Source organism: Homarus americanus, unplaced genomic scaffold (assembly GCF_018991925.1).
Source record: "Homarus americanus isolate GMGI-L3 unplaced genomic scaffold, GMGI_Hamer_2.0 scaffold26351, whole genome shotgun sequence".
NCBI classification, from domain to species: Eukaryota; Metazoa; Arthropoda; class Malacostraca; order Decapoda; family Nephropidae; genus Homarus; species Homarus americanus.
This window is the reverse complement of record NW_024724368.1, coordinates 7406280-7430296: the sequence shown is the minus strand read 5'-3', so window position 1 is coordinate 7430296 and position 24017 is coordinate 7406280. Positions and strand designations below refer to the sequence as shown.

The 24017-nt window shown below is 37.7% G+C and overlaps 1 protein-coding gene across 15 annotated transcripts in view; it reads left to right on the top strand.

The window, feature by feature from the left end:
* The window catches only part of LOC121864252 (dnaJ homolog subfamily C member 5-like), a 102941-nt gene that overhangs the window by 6736 nt on the left and 72188 nt on the right, over positions 1-24017 (top strand). For 13 of the 15 annotated variants that reach the window (XM_042363329.1, XM_042363326.1, XM_042363323.1 and 10 more), the window contains exons 1-3: positions 10236-10359; positions 19600-19738; positions 22872-23024. In XM_042363329.1, the coding sequence (XP_042219263.1) occupies positions 10328-10359; positions 19600-19738; positions 22872-23024 (324 nt within the window). In that variant the 5' untranslated portion in view covers positions 10236-10327. Of the gene's footprint in view, positions 1-606; positions 742-10235; positions 10360-19599; positions 19739-22871; positions 23025-24017 lie in introns of those variants that run through there. The other 2 variants (XM_042363316.1, XM_042363315.1) reach the window with 2 other exon arrangements.

The following is a 24017-nucleotide window of genomic DNA, read 5'->3' as shown; positions in this document are numbered from 1 at the left end:
AGTTAAAGCTGTTTTATTTATGATTGGGCATAATGGACATTGTAAATCTTTAAGAAGAAACAATATTATAGATAATTAAAACAGCCACATTATCAATATCTAGGGTTGTCTACCCATGAAACATATGTAAGCTGGTAAAATTGAAACATTTTTGAGTAGATTAGCATGAACTTTGAATGTAATACTGTAGTGTCTAATATGTAGTATGATACAGTACATTATTCTATGATTTCTGAATAAAGGTTTTGACATATCACTGAAATTTTCCCTACAAAAGTGATTGGGTGATGTCATATGGTAAGCTACTTAAACAACACATCTCTTTCTGTGTAGATACACATACATTTACAGTACTTTATGTAATTGCCAATTTGTCTGAAAGATTATCATTAATTGAAGTTTGAGAATAAATTCTCACAGCATACCAAAAGTGAAGCAAGTTCCTTACCCATTGAGTGTTTATGTAGTATAGTTACAGTACTTCACTAGGTGAACAAAGCTGCTATCATAATGATTACTCTATCTTATCTATGACAGGAATACTGTACTTATCTCTTGATAAAGCTTTGTGTGGAACATATTGCCACATATTTGACATTTTTAGGTATTATAAAGTGGAGTTTATTCAAGCTTCATGTGTTAACAGTTTGCAGTACTTTTATGTATATGAAATACAAATGAAGGACTCCTTGTGATAGACTTCAGTGTTTACATGTGAGAGATGTATGACAGGAGAGACTCGTAAGTACAGACACTCTGCTTGGAACATACGTAATGTTCATATTCTTTTGTACATAACAGGTACAGTCTGTGATTATGTGCCGCTCCCCCTTCCAGTGTTGAAAGGTATTGTAAAATAGACAAACTATCTTTGGTACTGTAGAAATAAAGGTTTAACTTATTTACTATCATTAAATTAAGTACTACAGGGTGTTTCAGAAATACTTTTTATAATTCTGAGGTTTATTCCTGAGGTACAGTATTACATAGGATAAATGACTTCAGTTGGGATTAGAATGTGATAAAATCTACAGAGTATAAATGAAAAATCCAGTATTGCTAGTTCATTTTATTTACAATCATGCTTTCTGAAGGTGGTCCTCTACTTATGAACGAGTTACGTTCCTGAGGCTTGATTGTATGTCCAACTTTACTCTTGTAGATACCAAACATATTGTAAAAAAATGAAAAGATTATGGATATTTAGTACAGCTATACCCTTTAATACAGCCTTAAAACCTGGCTCACTCTTCTCTTAGGTAATGTTTGTTCTTTCTGGAATTTTCTTCAAAATAATCCAGTCTCGTCCACATTAAACACCTGTTCTGGCAGGTAACCCCCCTCAGTGATGATGTTTGTATCTCTGAAAGTTTGTAAGTTGAACGTTCTTAAGTATGTCGTAAGTCGAGGAGTACCTTATATATAGGATTAATCCGTTCCAGGCCCCCAAATACAACCACTTAACACTGAAAAAATTCTGTGGAAAATGTAAAAAATACGGAATTTTATCTTACCTTAGTGTTATTCAGCATGCAGGTACCCCTAAACACTGGCACAGCACTATCACTTCCACTGGGAGTCTTGGCTTTAAGGTCCTCAAACAATTGTTTAGCCTTCTCACAAATTATAGCTTCACTAATGTTACCACCTGCCATTTCTTTCTCCTTTATCCACACTAAAAGTAAATTTTCCATCTCTTCAATCACATTACACCTTGCTTTGCTAAGTCTAAAGATTCCCTTAGCCACTTGCACTGTTTTTAACTCCCCTTTATTCTTCAAAATCGTACATATAGTCGATTTAGCCATCCCATATTCATCACTAAGTTTCGCAATGCTTCTTCCATTCTCACGTTTCTTTATAATTTCTTTCTTAGTTTCAAGGGTTATTAGCTTTCTCACTCGCTTTGGACGATTCATTGTTACAATTGTATACTTGTACAACAAAATAGTTATACAAATAACGCGAATTTCCACATTAAAAGACGAAATTTCAACAATAACAGTGGTGCACTGGCTACACAATGAGAAGAAGATGGCGCCTGACGCTCTTGTTGTGGGTCGCGGTACAACAATATTCATGCGCCAGGCGAAATAATCCCGTATTCATCTGCGTTCGTTGTAGGAGTTGCGTTCGTTATAGCATTCTCAATTTTATAGGTAAAACCGTTCGTTATAGCATTCTCAATTTTATAGGTAAAACCGTTCGTTATAGGAATATTCGTAGTAGGATCCGTTCGTTATAGCATACCCCACTGTATGTATGTATATATATATATATATATATATATATATATATATATTAATGAAGTGAAGTATATATATATATATATATATATATATATATATATATATATATATATATATATATATATATATATATATATATATATATATATATATATATATATATATATATATATATATATATATACATACATACATACATACATACATACATACATACATACATACATACAGGGCTGCCTCACCTATTGCAAAGGTTACTGGAGTTCCTCATAGATTCCCTGGATAATATTTCATTGCCAGTCTCAAAAGACGACTTCACCGAACTCATCAAACTATGTACAGTGAACCCTCACCTTACGCGGTCAATTGAACCCACGGCGGCCCGCGTAAAGTGAACAACATAATATATGGGATTAATTGAAATTGAGACCGGGCCGACCCCCAAACTCCACTTTTTCCCGACACAATACGTATGTTTTAGTAAAAATAGCATCTTAACTTTATGATGGTATTCACACACACATAATATAGAAGGGAACAATCAATAAGAGAATAATATACTGTAGGTTAGGTTAGAAAAAAACAAGGTTAGGGTTAACACTTACGTTAGTAGAAGAGATGGGTCGGCGTACGGGAATGGAGGCTGGTTCCGAGGCAGAGGGCAGGCTACTGGCCCTCAGGTGAGTCTTCATTACTGTCATCCACACTTACTAGTGCCTCCCTGACAAATCCCTCAAAGTCATCATCACTGTCTCTGTCACTATCACTGGCTTGGGCTGGCTGTGGTGGGTTACGGGCGAAGAACTCGGTTATGCTTTGCTGACGGCTGGTGTTTATGTTGTCGTGATACACCTTGATGTAGGGCTCCATAGTCTGCAACAGCTGGGTAGTGAAGATTTCGTACCGGTTATTGTCAGGGTCGTCGGAAAGGAGGAGCTTGACTTTCTCAATACACTCGATGGCATCCCTTACATTACTATGGGATAACTTGCGTTCTTCTTGGGATGACGCACCACCTGCCTCTTCACTGACGTCATCATCATCTAGCATCTCGTCGGTAGTCACATCAGGATCCCTTATCACCTCCAGGATGTCGTCGTTGGTGGTCTCGGAGAAGCCTGCAGCTGTAACACTCTGCGCAGCTTCTCTGGCAAGGTCCACTGCTACTGCAACAGTCTGAACCTCACCAGTCACAGATTTACTCTGCCTCCCACCCGGAATACCTTGCAACACATGTCTCCATGCATGATGAACAGTTGCTACAGACAGCTGATCCCATGCCTCCACCAAGAAGTCCACAGCTTTCTTGACGTTGAATGTTCTCCAAAATTGTTTCACAAGTTCTTCTTGCTCTGGCAACTGTTGTTCCTCATCGTCTTCGCTCTTGCTATCGGTGTCACTCAGGTTACGCAACTCTTCCTTGGTGTTGGTGTAGTCGTTCAGGAGCTTAAATTTCTTGGCAGAGAATGCAGCTTTCACATTACAGATCAATTCTTGGTCCATGGGCTGTATTATAGACGTAGTGTTGGGAGGAAGGAAGACCACTTTTACGTTGAGGTGACGATCTAACAGTAGGGGCGAGTGTCCTGGTGCGTTGTCAAGCAGCAACAAAATCTTGAATGGAACATCGTGTTGCTCACAGAATTTCTTAACGTCAGGAACGAAACAGTCATCAAACCAGGAGAGGGACAGAGTAGAGAATATCCATATACGTCACGGTCAATGATGGACATTAAGCGGTCATATTCCTGTATCTCACCTTGAAAAATGCGGCTTACCGTCGCCATTTGGATCACCCCGATAACCCGAGCTTACAGGTACCAGGGCATTGGTGGTAAACAGGGGCCCGGTGATCGCGATCCTTCACAACTTCCGGCACCGACCCTTGCTGGCGTTCACTTCTAGCGAAGGTCTTGGAAGGGTAACTTTTTTGGGCCGTTCGTCTGCATGTTAAACACCTGATGCGTCAGTGTTGTCCTTCCTTCATAATCTGCAGTAAAAATGGAGGAAATTCCCTAGCGCAACACGTTCATACTAGCTTCTTCACCGCAATATTGTGGTAGATGCATTCCTCTTCTTGGCAGCCTCCCTTCCTCGGAGGAAGCATTAAAGGGTTTGGGCTCTGAATTCCCATCTTCGTGACCTGCAGCGCCCACAGTTCACGTGCTTACCTCCTTAACGGCGCCATCACCGCCATAGCATTACGTTCTTCAGCAGACCAAGTGACTCACAAGTAATTTTTCCGTCTTGAGAAACGCGTGGTTGTGGCAGTCGCGTGCTTAGAAGCACCTGTAGACTTTGTGATGTTCATGTTGCTCCTTTATCTTGGCTGCATCCTTCTTAAGTAATGCAATGGTTGATTACGTTAGGCTGCATCACTTCTGGAAATTGTCCTGATAGTCGATTCGCTTTTTCCATGCTGGCGAGATCAACCTGTCTTGTTCTTTCTCAACTCTTGTGATGTTGTACTTAATTTAGTAACCAAAGACGTCATTATCTTCTTTGGCTTAAAGTGGCTGGTCCAGAGCAATACAAGTTTCTTTGTAGAAATTGTTGGTCGAAGTGGGAAGCCATTCTTATGGAACAATGGATAAATGCACCACAGTGCCGGAGATATAACCTTAGCCGGGTAGGTCAAAGGGGCTTTAACGCTCCCCAGTGGGGCCGTCATAATGCATTAAACTAATCACAGCTAGCGGGGGAGGTAAGGATGCTTGGCCCAATCACGGTTCTTCTAGACTGTCTGATTCACAGAATAGGTAACACCTTTAAGTCCAGTATTTATAGGAAACCTACTAATGTGTGTTCATACATTCATTATTATTCTGCCCACCATAATAGAGTCAAACAGTCAGTATTTTCATCAATGTTTTTACGTGCTTTGAGAATTTGCAGCCCGGAATTCATTGATGAGGAATATAAATACCTGGTACAGTGAGTTCTGCTATAACGCGTGTTTTGATAACGCGAATTTGCTCTAACGCGATTTATGAATTCGGAACAATATTTGTATAACGCGATCGCTTGTTTGCTATAACGCGATTTTTGCTTACTATTTCTCCAATTTTGTGGTATTAACTGTGAATATGGTAAAGAAGAATATCTCCAAAAAGCATTCTGATGATAGAATTCCCGGTGATTATCGTAAAAGAAAGGATATAACACTTGAAGAGAAGCTTGATGTTATCAACCTCAAAATCACCCTTCTCCCCCATCAAGTTACATTCATATTTTTTCAAGGTAAAGTGTTAAATTTACTGTATGATTTCATTATTAGATATGAATGTAACATTTATTTAGACTGTGCTATCCTTTGTGTTAGGCTAACTACTAAATTTTTTCGATTTCGAGTAATCTGCACCTAACCCTATTTTCTCCATAAGCCCTGTTATTTCTATTACGCGATTTTCTATAACACGATATTTTACAAGAACACAATTATCGCGTTATAGCAGAACTACCTGTATATCTATAATATTGGCTTGAACCTTAAGTACCCTAGATCTTTCATAGACAAATGCCTTAACATTACTAAGAAATCTTTCTATAGAACCGATCCCAAGCCCACCCATGACCATAAGAATCTCTTAGTATTACCATTTCACAAAAATTTCTCTCAAATTCCTTTACAACTAAAAACCTGGAACGTCAGTGTGGCATTTAAAAACTCATGCACTGTTAAACAAATGTTAATCAAGAACTCCCACAACAATACAGGTGGCTGCATTTATAAGGTTCCTTGCAAGGAATGTAATATGTTTTACTTAGGCCAGACAGGTAAAGATCTTGTAACTAGACTTAAACAACATAAATATAGTGTTAGGACAGGCCAGGAATCCAATGCTCTGTTTGTTCATTTGAGGGATAATAAGCATTGCATTGACTGGGATAATGCCTCCTCAATTTTACCTTGTAATTCAATTGACAGTAGGAACATTATAGAATCCAGTCTCATTAAACATACCAAATCCGTCAACATGAATTTGAGTAATGGTATGTACAAACTGGATAATTTCGTAATTAAGAAGATTTGTAACCAGGCGAGAAGGTTGGGTCATCTTACTCTCTGACCTGACTACAACTGCTGCGGTGCTTTTTGAAGATTAGTAGGGTCATTACCCAATACCTGACCATTGTGCACTTGATCTCACCCTCCTCTGTATATATACACCTTGTTATGTACTTCTCCTTAGTCTGTACTCACCCCTGAAGATGTGAATTACACGAAAGCGCTTGGGAACTTCGTGTTTTCTTCTTTCCTTGTGGTTATCAGCATATATACCCGTATATATATATATATATATATATATATATATATATATATATATATATATATATATATATATATATATATATATATATATATATATATATATATATTATATATATATATACATACACACATACATACAGTGGGGTATGCTATAACGAATCTAATTGGTTCTAGAACCTCGTTCGTTATAGCATTCGTTCGTTATAGGATTAATCTGTTCCAGGCCCCCAAATACAACCACTTAACACTGAAAAATATAATATAAAATTGTAAAAATTTTAAAAAAGTGCATAAATATGCATCTAAACCCCTGAAATAACCAATATCATTAATACTTGTAATAAAAAAACAATAAATTAGTAAAAAAAAAAAAATAAAATAATGTTCGTTGTAGGAGTTTCGTTCGTTATAGCATTCTCAGTTTTATAGGTAAAACCGTTCGTTATAGGAATATTCGTAGTAGGATCCGTTCGTTATAGCATACCCCACTATATATATATATATATATATATATATATATATATATATATATATATATATATATATATATATATTCACAATATTTTATAATCGCAGTCATGTAAAAAATATAAATTTTAAATGAATTATTTCTAGTGTGGTCAACTTCCTACACAAAGACAGGTTATAAATAGCTGTCTTATCTCCCCTCCCCCTCCATCCCTCTGTTCTGAGAGAGGTCTTGGTAAATAACTTTTGTTTGTTTATTTTCATTGTTTGTCTAATTTATCATGTTGTATCAAAGTAATATTACTAAAAGTTTTAGGCAGCTACCAAACAGGGAGATTCTACTGCCTGGGAAGATATTGGAAGCACAATGTACAGTAGGTGGCAGGGAAAAAACACTTTTATTTGAGTTGCAGGCTGCATTTTTCAGGCATCGTTTGTTTTATTTGAGTTGCAGGCTGCACTTTTCAGGCATCGTTTGTATGGCTGTAACAAACACCTGTGCAAAATTTCATGCCATTTCATGCATACTTACCCTGCCGCATCGCGAACGACTTTTTGTCAACTTTTAGTGTATACCAAAAATTAGGTGTCATTTAATGTTTTCCAGGATAATGATAAATTTTACATGGGTGACATCGATTTAATTCACATGTTATTTTACAGGTACACCGTATAGAAAATCATTACAAGTTCATATTGAAATTCTTTTTTGTGCGGAACCTTGGCATCATTTTCCTAGACAATAATCTTTGCCTAATATATCCATCTCTCGATTCGTATCCCGTCACTTCAGTGCAAGCTTCAGTCATCACTTTTATGCCTCTCTCGACCGCCTGAGTGCTGTTTGGCCACTTGGGCACCACTAATGGTGTCTCAAGAATGTCATTAACCTGTAGATTTGACAGAGAAGCAATGTAAGGAGGCTCAGTCTTGAGTTCATTCCTCCAGTTAATCATGGAATGATAGTTTTTTGCTTGCCACTTTAGTTTCGGAGTCACCACCTTTCTCATGTTGACTACAGGAGGCACATCCTCATTCCCATCTCCATCTTTACCCTCCTCATCAGTATAGTTTAACAAATTCTCGTCAACAGCAGCATCAGAATCTTCCTCCTCCTCTTCAGATCTGCCAGTGCATTCTTCCTTTTGCTGATTCTCCTCTCTAATTTTTCTTATCATTGAGACAGCTTTTTCTCTAACAGTCATGTCCTCATCTGCACACATACCAAGAAGAAGTTGATCTGTGTGGGCGAAGTATGCATTTCTCTGGACAGCCTTCTTCACTATCGTCTCCTCCTCACTATTCAGGTGTTTCATATATAGCAGGGACTGGAATACGTTCCTTGAGCCGTGTGTTACGTAAGGGTGTATCTTGATGTAAAACCACATTGGAGCACTGAACTTTATTATTGTAATGACAATTCTTTTCAACTCATGGCTGGGTCTTGATGTTGCTACATACAGCCTGAGGATTCTACTCCATAAGGTGTTCCACCTTGACACACAGGGAGGACCTGGCTCAATAGCAGCCAAGTCATCTTCAACAACACCTGTGATAACTCCTTTACAAATCCTATACAGGTATTTCTGATCCCAGGACAGATCTTTCTCCACTTCATCATTAAACACAGGGAAATCAGGGAAACTGACTGGCTGGAAGGCGACAACTGGAAGCTCAGACAAAGACTCCTTGATCTGCTTTCCAATGGGACCACGCCAATGCTCAGGACCACTTGGTTTACCATCATAGTGATAAAAAACTGCGCGGAAAGGCAGCTCATTTCCGTGAAGCTGACATATGAAATAATGGAGCGGGTGACCAAGTAACATTTCAAGATGATGAATGACTCCATTTTCTGATCCTACATTTACATTGGTTCCATCACAACCAACACACACAATGGGCTGCTGGGTTAGATTTTTCTCCACCAGAAACTCGTGAATAGTTTTGGCAATCTGCTTTCCGTGTCCAGTCTTGGGAGTCACATGTGTGAGATATTCATTGCCAGGCTCAACCATGATGACATAATGATCTTTCACCATCATCCTCGAACTCCATTTCTCGGTCTTCTCATTCTTTATCATCACACGAGTGGCGGTCTTCTTACCATCAAAATAGAGTGACGTCAAATTATCTAAACTAGCCATCTCAATTTCTTGCCTCTTAAATCGGTATTTTTGTCTCGCATCCCGCAGCTTATGTGGTCCAATAACCTGACTCTTGTCATCCTTTGTGATAATGCCATAGTCAGTTAAGGTGGCAGTAGCAATGGCAGCTCCAGCATAATCACTAATCAAGTATCGGTCACAAGCGGCAACTTACCCAGGTCTCCCCTACATTACAGTACAGTAACACAACATTGAGAAATGAAATGAGAAAAGGCTGATAATCAATATAGACATAGCACCATACTCATCTGCAACAAGACAACTTAAATGAAATAAGAGATATGAAAAAAAAGTTGATAAACACTGAACAGAACATTGCACCGCCACAGCGGCTGTTTGGCTAGTACTGTAGGTAAATTTAAAAATTTCAGTAGAAAATGCGGCAGACTAAACCTCGACATATCAGCTTCAAATTTGGCATGGAGTCTTAGATATGTATAAGGAACAATGCCTGAAGAGTGCAGCTTTGAGCAAAATTTCACTGCCCCCTAGTACTCGCTCCTGAACATGTGAATTACACGAAAGCGCTTGGGAACTTCGTGTTTTCTTCTTTCCTTGTGGTTATCAGCATATACCTGGATCACGCGCATTGTGTGTATATATATATATATATATATATATATATATATATATATATATATATATATATATATATATATATATATATATATATATATATATATATATATATATATATATATATATATATATATAATATTTATTTATTTATTTATTTTGTGTGGTGATGGGTAGGGGGTCTTGGGGTATCAAGTACCATTCACAAAACAAAACAAATATCCCTGAGAAACCCCTTGACTGCAGTTCAGGGAGTAACTGTAATATGAGCCCATGTTGACAATACTAATCCTCTTTATAATACTAATACCTGTACAGTATAGATTCATTTTACATCTTTTGTATTTTACAAAATGAAGAATTGGATATGAATATGTCCTTTGCTAAGTTCTTATTTTTATGAATTTGTATAATTTATACTACAAAATTCATTGTTAAACTGGTAGCTGCAAACTCATACATAGACCACATGATCATGACTGGTTATAAAGGTCTGAGGCACAGAGTGTAGAGGTAGTGCAAGTTCTTAGCTCAGCTTTCCATCTACAGTATAACTCTAAATGTGAACACTTTTTTATATTACTGTATACGAAATGGAATCTGATCCTTTATTGCATAAACACTCGTGAGTGGCTTTGTATACATGTGTTTTTAATTGTTCTGTACTGAGTGTTAAGTAGAGGAAAACTCATCAATGCAGAAAATTAACTTCTCATAACTTTGTGTGAATGAATGTTGTGAATACAGTACAGCACTGTAGTTATGAAAACCAGTACAGATAGTGTTTTGTTTTGTTTTGTTAACATTGCATTTTGTAACTTTGAATATCTCTTGGTGACATTTAGTAGCCTTTCTGTGTGATGTATAACTTTGAGGTAAAGTATTTGTTTGGCTGTTGATTGATATAAATACAGTATTATAATTCAAAGGCTTATATGTATACTGTACAGTATATATTAATGATTGGTTAAAGGTGATTAATGTTCTTTCCATTCTAGAGGTAAGGGTTTATCCAGAATTATTAGGCTACTGGTATTCTTCATTTTTACAAAATACCCATACTGTACTGTATTTATATTGTGGTCTGGGGTTACCTACAGTACTGTGTACTGTACAGTATTGCCTTTTATAGCCACTCTAGGCTGAAACACAGCTGCCTGATGGCCCAGTAGCCTCAGCCAGTATGTGAAGGTTGCCTGGCCCCCTTGACTATTAAACACTTGATGGTTGAGTATCTTAGTCTGAAGGACCTTAGGGGGAAGCATCTATCCAGGAACTGGGGGGATGGTTACAACTGCCTATCCTTGGTTCTTTACAGGGTAATTTTATTAAGGGGGCTGGCCTCAATAAAATATATGTAAGAGTTTTGTAATTTTTAAGTCGAGTTTTGAATATTATAAGTGTTTAATCTACAATTTTGTACACTAGTATTATCAAAAAAGGAAACCTGTAAGTGAATAATGGTATCAAATGACTTTTAACATTTATGATGCCAGATGAACTATACACAATACTGTACTGTACTTCAGAAACAGCAAGTGCACTTTGGCATTATGTACTATGCACATTGGTGATTAAAAGAATATCATCATTGATCTGTCTAAGGGAATGGATTAGCACTCAGTGGTTTGTTCTTGCTTAGAGCAGAATTAATTTAGTAATATTTTTATTGTTATTGTTGTGGAAGCTTTGAGGTCACAGCTTTTATTTAAGTAGAGTACTGTATATTCACTCCACCCTCTCCTACTTAGCGTGAACTCTTAACACACGAAGAAAGTGTCTTTTTCTTTTATGTTTTTTTACTTTATGATAAGTTTGTTTTTTGCACATTCTTTATGTAAGATTGTGTGTGCATGTAAATGAGTAAAAAAAAAATGAAGTTACGCATATCTCTGAAATTGCGATTTCATAAATAATTTATTCATCCATGTTCATCAATAAAACAAGTAAAATTTTTTATGTAAAAAATTAACTAATATCTCTTAAGTGCAGAGTTTTTTGTCATATATGGATAATAACTAACAATTTACTGTACTGTATCATGAAGTACTGTACTGTACATGTTCACTTGTACAGTCCCCCCAAGTATCTTCAGCCATGGGGTTGATGTGATTCGAGGCCTTCCGAGCCATGTTACACGACCTGTTTCTGAATGGTTGGTGGTTCTACATCTATGATACATGCATTAATATAGCTTAATGGACTTGTTATATTGAAGTACAGTATCTAGTATTCCATATGCCGTACAAGGACGACTTCCTCCCACAATCCTACCCGTCTCTAGCCGTTGCTGATAGGGCGAGCAGGCATACCAGCTTATGATGATGCACTGGGGATCATATCAAAGAATTTCATCTAGCATTTCAAATTGTAGCAATAGAAAATCTAATGATGCTTTTTATGGGGACTACAGGTGTTAGAAAAATTGGGCTACAATTCTGTACTTAAAATGTAGCTTGAATATTTAAGTAAGGGATGTAGGGGTTCATTACCAGATTTTATTCTCACTGTCAGCACTAAGAGTGTTACCGGTATGCAGTATTGTGTCTTTTGTAACACAAATTATTGGAGTTAAGTTTTGGAACTCTTTAAGTGACAGGTTCTTGAGGTAAACATTTCTTAAGTCTTTGCTGTGGTTTATTCAATTTACACCAAGTACACTTTGTGAGATCTGAAAAGAGGTTTGGGAATCCCTTCCAGAGAAGAGTATTAATTAACACTAGGAGGCTACCCTTAGTTAAGTGGGGCACATCCCTTTTCAGTGGTTATAAGTTATATGTCTCACCTAGGAGATGTTACCTTCTTTTATTTGTCTTCCTTGGAAGTGTTACTTCCTCCTAAGCTTGTCTTAATTAGGAAGTGTCACCTTGAATGGAGAGGCTGTTAGCCAACCAGTAGTCAGTGGAGGAATTTAATAGATCAGGCTTGATGTGTTGTGATGAACTGGCCCACTCGAGTGTTGTGCTGACATAGGTGCTTCCTGAGAAGGAAGTGGCGAGGTAAACAGTTTATGATAATTGTATTTTCTCGATTTAACGAACTAATTCGAGCCACCCCTTTCCATTAAATTGAAATTTCTGCTAAATCGAATTTCCGTTATTTTTGCTCGATTTAGCTAACTAGTTCACTAAATTGAGCTTGATTCAGTTAAATTACTTGGCAAATGCGTCGCTTGGCATGTGGGGTTTGTTTACATCCGTTCAGTCTGTGTCCTGCCATCACTGCATGTGTTGTTCACTGCTACCTTTCAGTCTATATCTCTGTGAACTAACTACTGTCCTTAGAAATCATGCCAAAAGTCTCTCAGAAGTCTCAGAAAGGAAGTGGTGTGGTGGAGAAAGTCAAAAGAGTGCAGCTATGAATTGGAAAATAGTTTGGAAATTATAGACAAATTTTAAAACAAACACCAAACCCTCTAGTTTAAGGTAAGCCATGAATAATGTTTCTATGTGCATATCATGAGTCTGAGGTGTCTCTGTAGGTGTGAGTGTATTAATGTAATTAGTCTCGAACTACCCTGTAGTTCACTAAATCGAGTGAAAAATAACAGAAAAAATTCCTTTCGCTAAATCGAGACTTCATTATATCGGATTCCGTTAAATCGAGAGTACTGTATACTGTATGTGTGTATATTACAGTATTCAGAGTATTGGGGTGAATTTTATATACCGCAATACTAGAGTACAGAAGGGTGGGGATATATCGCGACTTTAAATGCAGTGGTCCCTCGGTTAATGAGCACAATTAGTTCCAGAAGGTTGCTCGTTAACCGAAAAATTTGTTAACCGAAACCATTGTTTCAATGGGTTTTTGGGTAATTGGTTCCAGCTCACCGAAAATTGCCTAAAGTCAACAAAAAAGGTAGTAAAGTACACTTACTTTGAGGTGTTTATGTAGAAGGCTCTTGGATGCTGATGCTGATGTGAATTTGAAGTGGGAGGTGGAGGAGGAGAAGGGAGAAGAGAAGGAAGTGGAGGTGGAGGAGAAGCATTTTACTGCTTCTTGGAAGGTGAGTCACCTTCCATGAAAATGTCAGGAACCTCTGGACTGACAGATTCTCCACCAGGAACATCCTCTCTCCTTGAAGTGGAAGGCTGAGGGCTAGCATCTTGTTCCCTCTGCCTTTTACACTGAAGAAAGTGTAAATTTTGGTCTGTGGGGCATCTCTCCTCTTCATCATTAACTGATGTTTAAAGAAGGAGACCACTGTGTCCTCAACATAACACAAATGTAGTTTAGATTTTTCCACATCTGGGTGCCTTGAAGCCAGTTTCCTGAACTTCTCCCAGTGGTGAACAACATCTTTCAACTCTGAAGTTGACATATGGTCATCACTTTACGTTTCCTCCTCACCACTGTCAGCCTCTAACATCTCATCCAGTTGCTGCAAGTCATCTGGAGTAAGTTCCTGTTCATGAGACATCACAAGCTCTTCGACATCATCCTCCTCCACTTCAAGGCCCAATGGACACAATCTCCTGGTGCAACTCTGTTTCATCCTGAAATCCCTCAGAATCATGGACTACTGATGGCCACAGTGCTTTCCATGAAGAATTGAGGGTTCTAGTGGAGACTTCTTGCCATGAGGACACAATCAATTTTACAGCCTCCAGGATGTTAAATTGTGTCTTCCAGAACTGTGCCAGTGTTAGTTGAGGATCAGTGGAAGTTGCCTGATGACACCTCCTGAACATTTTCTTCATGTACAACTTCTTGAAGTTGCTGATCACATTCTGGTCCATTGGCTGTATGATTGATGTAGTGTTGGGAGGCAAAAACAACACTTTGACAGTCAAATTGAGACTCCAAAGTTCTGGCAAGTTGAGGGTCATGACCAGGGGCATTATCCATGAGGAGAAGAGCCTTTAGAGGAGGTTTATTGGTGGTTAGGTAGCTCTTCACAGAAGGGCAAAGCACCTCAACAGCCCATTCATTAAAGAGCTGTCTTGTTACCCATGCCTTACGGTTGGATTTCTAATAAACTCCAAGCCGTCCTCTTACCACTTTCTGTTGCTTGAACACCCTGGGGTTCTCAGAGTGGTAGACAAGCATAGGCTTCAGTCGGAAATCCCCCGAAGCATTGGCACCAAGCAATAGAGTGAGACGGTCTTTCATGGGTTTATGCCCAGGTAAAGAGGCTTCATCTCTGGTGATGAATGTTCTTTTGGGCATCTTTTTCCAAAACAGCCCAGTTTCGTCCACATTGAACACTTGCTGTGGAAGATAATTTTCTTCATCCATCAGTTCTTTAAACTCCACTAAAAACTTTGCTGCCCCTTCCTTATCAGCACTGCCAGCCTCACCATGCCTAACTACACTAAATATATCACTTCTTTTCATAAATTTTTCGAACCAGCCTTTGCTGGCCCTAAAATCTTCAAAGTCTGTGCCTGAAGAACCAGGTTGATCTGTCTTTAAATGTTCGTAAATCTCCCTGGTTCTTTCACAAATAAATTCAGTAGAAACTGAATCACCTTTCATCTGTTTTTCCCTAATCCACATGAGAAGTAACACCTCTGTTTCTGCAATTTGGGCTCTACCTTTGAGCACTCTGGTAGATTTGTCTCTCACTTTCACTTCCTTGGATTTGTCTTTCTGTGCAAGAATTGTCGACACAGTTGATGTCGACATGCCATATTCTTTGCTTAGCACATTTGTTCCAATGCCTTCTTCGTGTTTCTTAATAATTTCCTGTTTCATCTGAATTGAAATCACTTTTCTAGATTTCTTGGGACCCATGCTGGATTCAAACACAATCTCAACATGTAATATTTTAAGTTTAATTGCTGTAAATAAAGAATATTTTCTTAAAATTAACACTGCACTGTGCCATATATCATCAATATGTAAAATAAATGTCAAAATGATCAATAATTTGACTGAAAACACAGAAAAAAAGCATTTATGTTGAAGAGAGTCTGAAGCAAGATGTTACCTCCACTGAAAAGACACAGACTGAAGCCTGTTTGGTGTGTTGACAGGCTGTTTGGCGAGCATAAAACTAGTTTCCTGTCCTTCAATTATGTTCAATAATTGTTAAAATGACTAAAAATTTTAATATAAAACTTTTAAAATGATTGAATAGTACAACCTTCTTGATATTTACTAAAATGGTAAGGAATTTAAGCCCTAGAACCGATTACTGTAGTGGCGGAATGATACGACAGCTGGTGTGCAAGCGAAAACATGTTGGGTGCCGCTAGTAAGGAATTCGTTAATCGAGGGAATGCTCATTAACTGAAGTTAAGAGTCTTATGGAAGGTAATTCGTTAACCGAAGCGCTCGTTAACCGAGAGATCTTTGTAATGATTTTTTTATATTACGGCTACCAAAATTATTGACATTTTCCTATATACTGTATACGTAGTGATAATTTTTTTTATTTCGCGAGGGAAATCGGGCAGGAAATATTTCAAATGTACCGCCATGGCAAACAAAGCGTTATTTGCTCACCAGAGGTGCCACCGTGGCTGCTCACTCACGCTCACCCGCTCAGTCTTTCTGAGTGAGTGACGAGAAAGCAGCCGACTGCTGCAGATTACGACTTCTAAGGTGAGTGTAAATGGGTTGCTAGTGACCTGAAAAGTGAAGTGAATGGAAAGCTTAATAGAAAATATTTAATACTGTAACTAATATTTTTTGTTTGTTTGTTTGTTTATGATTGTTAAGTGAGGGTGGCAGTGTGTCATCTGTTGTTGTCGGGATGGCGCGTCAGCTGCTGCAGATTCCAATTTCTAAAGCGAGTGTAAATGGGTTGCTCGTGACATGAAAAGTGAAGCGAAGAAAATGGAAAGCTTAATAGAAAATATTTAATACTGGAACTAATATTTTTGGTGTTCGTTTATGTAGGTGTGGGATTGTCAAGTGAGGGTGGCAGTGTGGCGTCTACTGCCGAGTTTGGTGTTCCCAGGATGATGCGTCAGCTGCCGAGTCTAGTGTTCCTGAGTCTGGTGTTCCTTGTTATTGATATTGAAATAGCCTGTTGTTCCTGAGTCTAGTGTTCATTGGTGCTTTAGTTAGTAAGAAAATGAAGTCGTTAAGTCAAGTTTGGTCACTTTTTGGGCCTCCAGAATCTAACCCTATTTTTCCCCATTGATTACGTGTAATTATATACAGTATAGCGATTTAGTATATAGCGAACATCGTTGGACCCTATCTATCAATATATCCCGACCCTACTGTACTAATACAAGAGGATTACTGTGCCTGTGTAAAGCTAGGCAAGCACAGCTGAAAGTAATTTTGATATTACACGTACAGTAGGGTGACAATAGTGCATAGGGGTGAATTTCTAAAATTGATTAAATGGAATGGCCATTGGTCCAATACTGCGTACCCATGAAAAAAGAACACAGGCGAAATCCTGGGTCATTTGGACAATATTTAGAGGTAGCTCAAGTCAATTGAAGTTTTATCCTTTTGGCAAAAAATACGAATATTCATAATATGCCGGTTTATTTTAAAATTTACATATTGAGCAAGTTTATGTGTACACTGTACATATAAATGATTAAATGTACGTCGTACAATATTTACAGGTGTAACCTCAATAATCAGACATTTATAAAAAATGTCTGTTTCCTTATTCAAATCCAATCTTTTATAAATCGAGAATTCATCGAGAAAACCAGGAAGAATTCTGGAATAATTTATTGACTTGCTACCATCTTTGGTTACTCAAGTATGGTAACTGCAATCTTCTGGTTGTGTATGGTCTATTTATAGTACTCCTTATCTGTACCTTATTTTTCATAATATTATCCACTTGGCTATCATCATATTGTCTTTCAAAAGACCAGTAGCTAACTGATGTAAAAAGTGCTTGGGGTACAAAACAAATACAGCTCCTCCCCGACTTACGGCCTACTCGACTTACGACCACCCGCACTTACGACCTGCCTCAGTCTTACCAAAATTTTGTCAAATTACGTATTTTCGAGTCCCAACGTCAATACACAGACAAAATTTTCGTTTGTAATTCACTTTAAAATGGCTGGCATGCTTAAAGTGAGAGTTTTGTGGTGCTGAGAAGAAAAAGAGGCCCATTTTAGATTTTCTATGTATTACCCGGTATTTAAGCATTTTCGACACGACCATTTCGACTTACGACCTGGATTTGGGTCCCAAACCCCGTCGTAAGTCGGGGAGGAGCTGTACAGTGGTCCCTCGGTTAATGGACACAATTCGTAACAGAGTCCTTAATTAACCAAAAATTTCGTTAACCGAATCTGTTATTTCAATGGGATATTGGGTAATTGGTTCCAACTCACAGAAAAAGTACATACAAAGTACTGTATATTAGTAATAGAATTAACAAAACATTAAATATAAACTAAATACAGTACAGTACTGTACTGTACAGAATACTGTACAATAATAAATAAAAAACAATAGAATACTGTATTATAACTTACTTTGAGGTGTGTATGTCGTATTCTCGGCTGCTTTGTTTACATATCAAACAGCTGATTGTAGAGGCAGTCGATGATGACATGCCATATTCTTTACAGAGTGCATTGGTTCAAATGCCTTCTTCATGTTTCATAATAATTTCTGCACTGTATATTATCAATATGTTAACTAAGTTTCAGAATGACCAATAATTTTTATGTGAAAATGCAAAAGAGACCAACAAAATCGATGTTCACACCACTATAAACAAAGTTAAACTGAGAAGCGTTGTTGGTTCATTCAATCAGCTGATGGGTGCACAAAAACTGTTCCCTGTACTGTCTATATTATGTTAACTAAATTTCAGAATGACCAATAATTTTAATAAAAAAAATGCAGAAATATTCAAGAGACCAACTTTCTTGATATTTACTTCACTAGAAACGATAGTATAAACATAGAACCAATTACTGTGTTGGACGGACTAGCCGATTAGCTGATGCGCACAACAAAACGTGTTTGTTGTAAGGATTTCGTTACTCGAAGTTTTGCTCATTAATCGAACTGGAAAACCTTATGGGAGCTAATTAGTTAACCGAAATTTTGTTAATCGAACCTTTTGTTAACCGAGGGACCACTGTATTTATCACTTGCCATAACGAAACAGTTTGAACTGCTACGAGAAATACTGTATAGTTGAAAATTCTGGTAAACATGAAAATGATATTTGCTTTTACCATAAGTATAGATAACATATGTGGTTAGGTTGAGATTAACAGTCATAGACGTATGTTCATGATACTACTTAGAACTTAAAGGGTCAGTATTGATTTGTAAAGAGAATACCCGGTAGCAGTTTACATTATATATTTGTGTAGGAAATAGTGTATGGCAAAAGTTACCTCAAATATTAATGTCAAAATTCTATATGAAAAAATATTAATATATTTTAATGTGAATAAATATTAATAAAAATTATCAAGGCGCTGTATAGGACTATTTTTTTCAATCCAACAATAATTTTTTTAATTCACTACCTCTGGCAGATGTTGCAATTCACTTTTAGAGAATTCTCAACTTCTGAATAAACTATTTGTTTATTTTAGTTATTAAAATTATAGTGTACAGTCGCGGACAAAAGGTCTCTCCCCGTGATGAAACTGAGTCATGGGAATGAGTCTCTGAACATACTTACCCTGGCTCTCGTTGTGCTGGTTCATCTCATTTGGGGTCGACACTGCTTCATTTTGGGAGGGAGTGAACTTTTGACCCCGACTGTACATACAATTACCTTTACTTATTTTTTGTTATTTAAGATGGAATACAAACATTCAACTGAGTATGTGTGTGTGTGGAAGCAAAATTTGTAGCCAGGGAAGAAAATGTCTAGTTTTATGGTTTTCTGGAATCCTGTTTTGAGGGTCTGTACCTCTACTGTACATGGTTATTATTAGAATGTGTTTTCTCCACTCAGGACGACGGGTGACTCTCTCTACGAGACACTGGGCATACAGAAGGATGCCACTACAGAACAGATCAAGAAAACTTATCGCAAGTTGGCACTCAAGTATCATCCAGACAAAAACCCAGATAATCCTGATGCTGCAGAAAAGGTGAGGTTTATGATGATAGAAAATTTTACCTAAAGGAACCATAGGTGAAGAATATACAGTAAGTTATCTTTTGAACATTTAACCAAATCTTGTAATTGCCATGCAGTGCCTTTTACTGTTCCTTGTATAGGTTTGCAACTGTTTGGTCAGGATCTCATACATCACCTCATATTAATTCATCATTCTATATAACCACTCTTGTTTGTGCAACTTTTCCTCTACGTGCCTTCAACTGTTGCTACTGCTGTAATATCTGTTGTTAAATTGTGGGATTAACAAAACTGTTATATTGTTTTGATGATTTTATTTTACAGGTTACAGTACTGTATTTATTTTTTAATTTCTCCCTGTACTGTATATGTATACAGTACTGTACTGTATATATAGACCCCGTCCTTGGTCTTGCCAAAAAAGTTTTGGAAGGGTAATTACACACACACACACAGAGTACAGTACAGGAATACCCCAGATATCACAAAGGAAGTGGTCTTAAAATCATTACCAATAACAAACTTGCAAATATCAGGGCAATTTTCCCATAAGAATTAATTTAAATAGGGGTGGGGGTGCTTTCCCAGCTGACAATTTCCATCACACATTTTTTTGTATAGAGATAAACTCATTACAGTATACTGCAATGAAAAACTGTACAGTAACTGCAATACCTGTACGAAAAAAAAAAAAATCAAAAGAACACTTTGTGAGTGTGCATGCATACGTGAATGTGTGTGTGTACGACATTTATGAATGAATGTAAACATTTAAACTAGCATTTACCTTTGCTGTGAGTGTTGATGGCATACTGCAGCTGGTATAAAGAGAGGAGAGGGTAAAGGGTCATCGCCACTTTATGTTGTCCAATTTAACGTCCAAGGTCACATAAGGCAGCAGAAGCGGAAAAAAAGGTGCTTGGGAGGCATTTTGAATAATTCTTGCGATACAGTACACTACCACAACACAACAGATCAAAACAGATGCACGTGTGGCCTTCGTATGAATACACACAAAAAAAATGTCACTGTGCAGCGTGCTCGTGCAAGTTATACCACCTCGCACTACTTTTGACAGTGGAATATGAGAGCTGCAGCTAGCCAGCATGGTTTGAATTATTATTGCAGCATATCATAATATAGTCATGCGCCGGTTAACGTCCTAGATATGTTCTTGGAAACGTGACGTTAACCGAAATGGACGTTGTCCGATCATCACAAAAACGCGATAACGAAAGTTCAGAACCTATGGGATTTATTCTAATTGGTTCCAGACTCCCAAGACCCAACTCCAAGTTCCCATTTTACGACCATTTAGACCCACTAAATATATATATAATGTTATGGTAAATATCATAAACACACATAGGCATGTCTAGGTTTACTACAAAGTGATGAAAATGGTACGCTCAATTCTGTAGTCCACAAAACATGTAGCTCTGCTTTTTTAATTTGGTCCCCCATCATACGAGTCCGTTTTCTCTCACTTCAGGACGCCTGAGTCCTCCATTTTCTCTCAATCTTAGAGTGCACCTGAGACTTCGTTATTCCTTAGTAATGACACAGAATTTGATATTGCAACTGGGGCTACAATTGTTGAGGCAACTTAGATATGTCTGATTACAGTTGGAATATTCAAGATCCATTGTGAGTGATGTTTAAAGCTTCAACTGTCTTTATGGTTGGTAAAACTTGTCAAGTCTGTCAGTCTGAGTGGCATGTGTGAGTGCTTGTGTTTGTACAACCGCTTTCATTCAGACCCACTAGAGATATAATATGGTAATTATCAGAAACACACATAGGCATGACTAGGTTTATTACAAAGTGATGAAAAGGGTATGCTCAATACTGTACGGTGGGTAGTCCACAAAACATGTAGCTATGCTTTCTCTATTTGAGTGCCCCGTCATAGGAGTCCGTTTTCTCTCGCTTCAGGACGCCTGAGTCCTCTGTTTTCTCTCGATCTTAGAGTGCACCAGAGACTTCGTTATTCCTTAGTAATGACACAGAATTTGAAATTGCAACTCCAATTGCAACTGGGGTTATTGTTGAGGCAACTAGATATGTCTGATTACAGCAAATGTGTTATTGTCAATTTGTAGATGAAAGATTTTATCCTCAATAGATGTAGGTTAACATTACACCTGGAGGCAAATGCTTACTAAAGCCTAAGGAAGGAAGGATATTCCTTTAACACATAATATCTGGCCAGTATGGGGAGGATCATCGTGTCTCCGTCAGGGGGTCGTGGAGTGGTGGTCCAGCAGGCGTCACGGAAGTGGTTGGGGGGGGGGCACTGATGTATATGCGATCGGACGTTGTTTGGTTGGACGTTAACCGAAGCATGACTGTATTTCTTTGCGAATAAGTGGGTATGCTATGCTAATATTAAATAGGGGTATTAAAATATTACAGTAATTGCAAATGGCGAAGTATTTCTACTGTATGGGCTTTGTGCGTCAGCAAGAGCAAGTCGCTTACCACATCTTTTTATTGCTTTGCCCCTTTAGAATGGTTTAATCCTTGTTCAGGCTTTATTGAAAATCAAAAGTTACAGATACTAAGATAAGAGCTAAGAAATTCTCTACATTGTCAATAACCACATAGTTGCATTAGGTCATTAACCAGTGCAGTACTTCACTTTACAGTATTATGTAGGACAGCATGGTGAAAAACATCAGACCTTTTGAAGTTCCACTTGTTTCTAACAGAAAAGTTTATTCAGTCATGGTAGAGGTGCTGTAATAAGGAGATCTTTAAGTATATCATTTTAACTTTAAAGTTTTTCCAGTTATGTTTATTATGTTCCAGCCATTTTCTGTTTCATAGTACAATTCAGTCATAGCTGTTAATAAACTACGTAGAACTCCCTTTTGTGGAGCATAAATCCCATCAGCATTAGACCCACTGCAGTTTAAACCCTTCCTTTCTTTTATCATGTTGATGTTAACTGGACATACTGTCCATTAAAGACAGTTGTAGGCCTTTAGTGTCTCATGCTTCAGTTCATTTTCTAATAGAAAATAAATATGAATTGCTACATTTTCTTGTTATGCAGCTAAGTACTGTATTGTATATTCCTAAACTGTAGTGCATTTTAAGCTTATTTTTGCCATTACCTAAAGTTATTGTTTTTTTCCCAGTTTAAGGAAGTTAATCATGCCCATGGAATTCTCAGTGACCCCACCAAGAGGAACATCTATGACAATTATGGTTCACTTGGATTATATATTGCTGAACAGTTTGGTGAAGAAAACGTTAACACATACTTCCTTGTAAACTCGGGATGGTGTAAGGTAAGCACGGATATGTATTTTTATGTTCAGTAATGTTAGTACAGTATTTGGTAATAAAATGGTGTTGCTGAAATTGACACTATAGTGCATTTTTTCCCAGCTGAGAAGAGATGCCCCGCCCCCTCCTCAAGAGTTTCAGCTGATTGCCTGTTGCAAATCTGTTCGATTTCATCCTCAAGTAATGATGTATTTCTAAATGAGTTTATTAATAATCGTTGAGATGACCGTTTCTGACGAGAAAGATATTTAGCGAAATTATATAAAGATACATACATTCATTATTTCAAACATGAGCACCGAAGAAGTTTATCAGAAATCTTGTACAGTCTCTCTTCGACTTACGACAGGGTTCCGTCCCGACGACCAGGTCGTAATGCGAAAATAATGCATAGAAATTCTAAAATGGGTGTCTCTTTTTCTTCTCAGCACCACGAAAACTCTCACTTTTACGCTTGCCAGCCATTTTAAAGGGAATTACAAACGAAAATTTTGTCAGTACACAGCACGATCACTAACTTTGGTACTAGGAAATAGGTAATTTGAAAAATATTTTATATGACCACGGCGGTTGTATGTCCGGGTTGTCGTAAGTCGAGTATGCCGCAAGTCGAGGAGTACCTGTACATGAATTAACTGTTAAACTCTGGTAGCAAATTCACGCTTTCGGAGGACTCATTTAATATACAGTAATACCCCGCTTAACGCGGTTTCGCTTAGCGCGATTTCACGTATACGCGGTGCCTTGCCAGAGCCGAACTTTCACTTAACACAGGTTTTTTCCACGTATATGCGCAGAGTGTCTGGCTCGAGTCGCTATTTTTAGATTCGCCCCACCCGCCACCGCCTGCCTGCCTGCCTGCCTGTTTTAGCTCATAAAATTCATACAAATTACCAGGCCAGAATATAATTTACATTGCTGGAATTCTTACAATATGATGATCATTTTGAATATAAACATCATAGATTTTGCATTAGACACAAATTTTAGATATA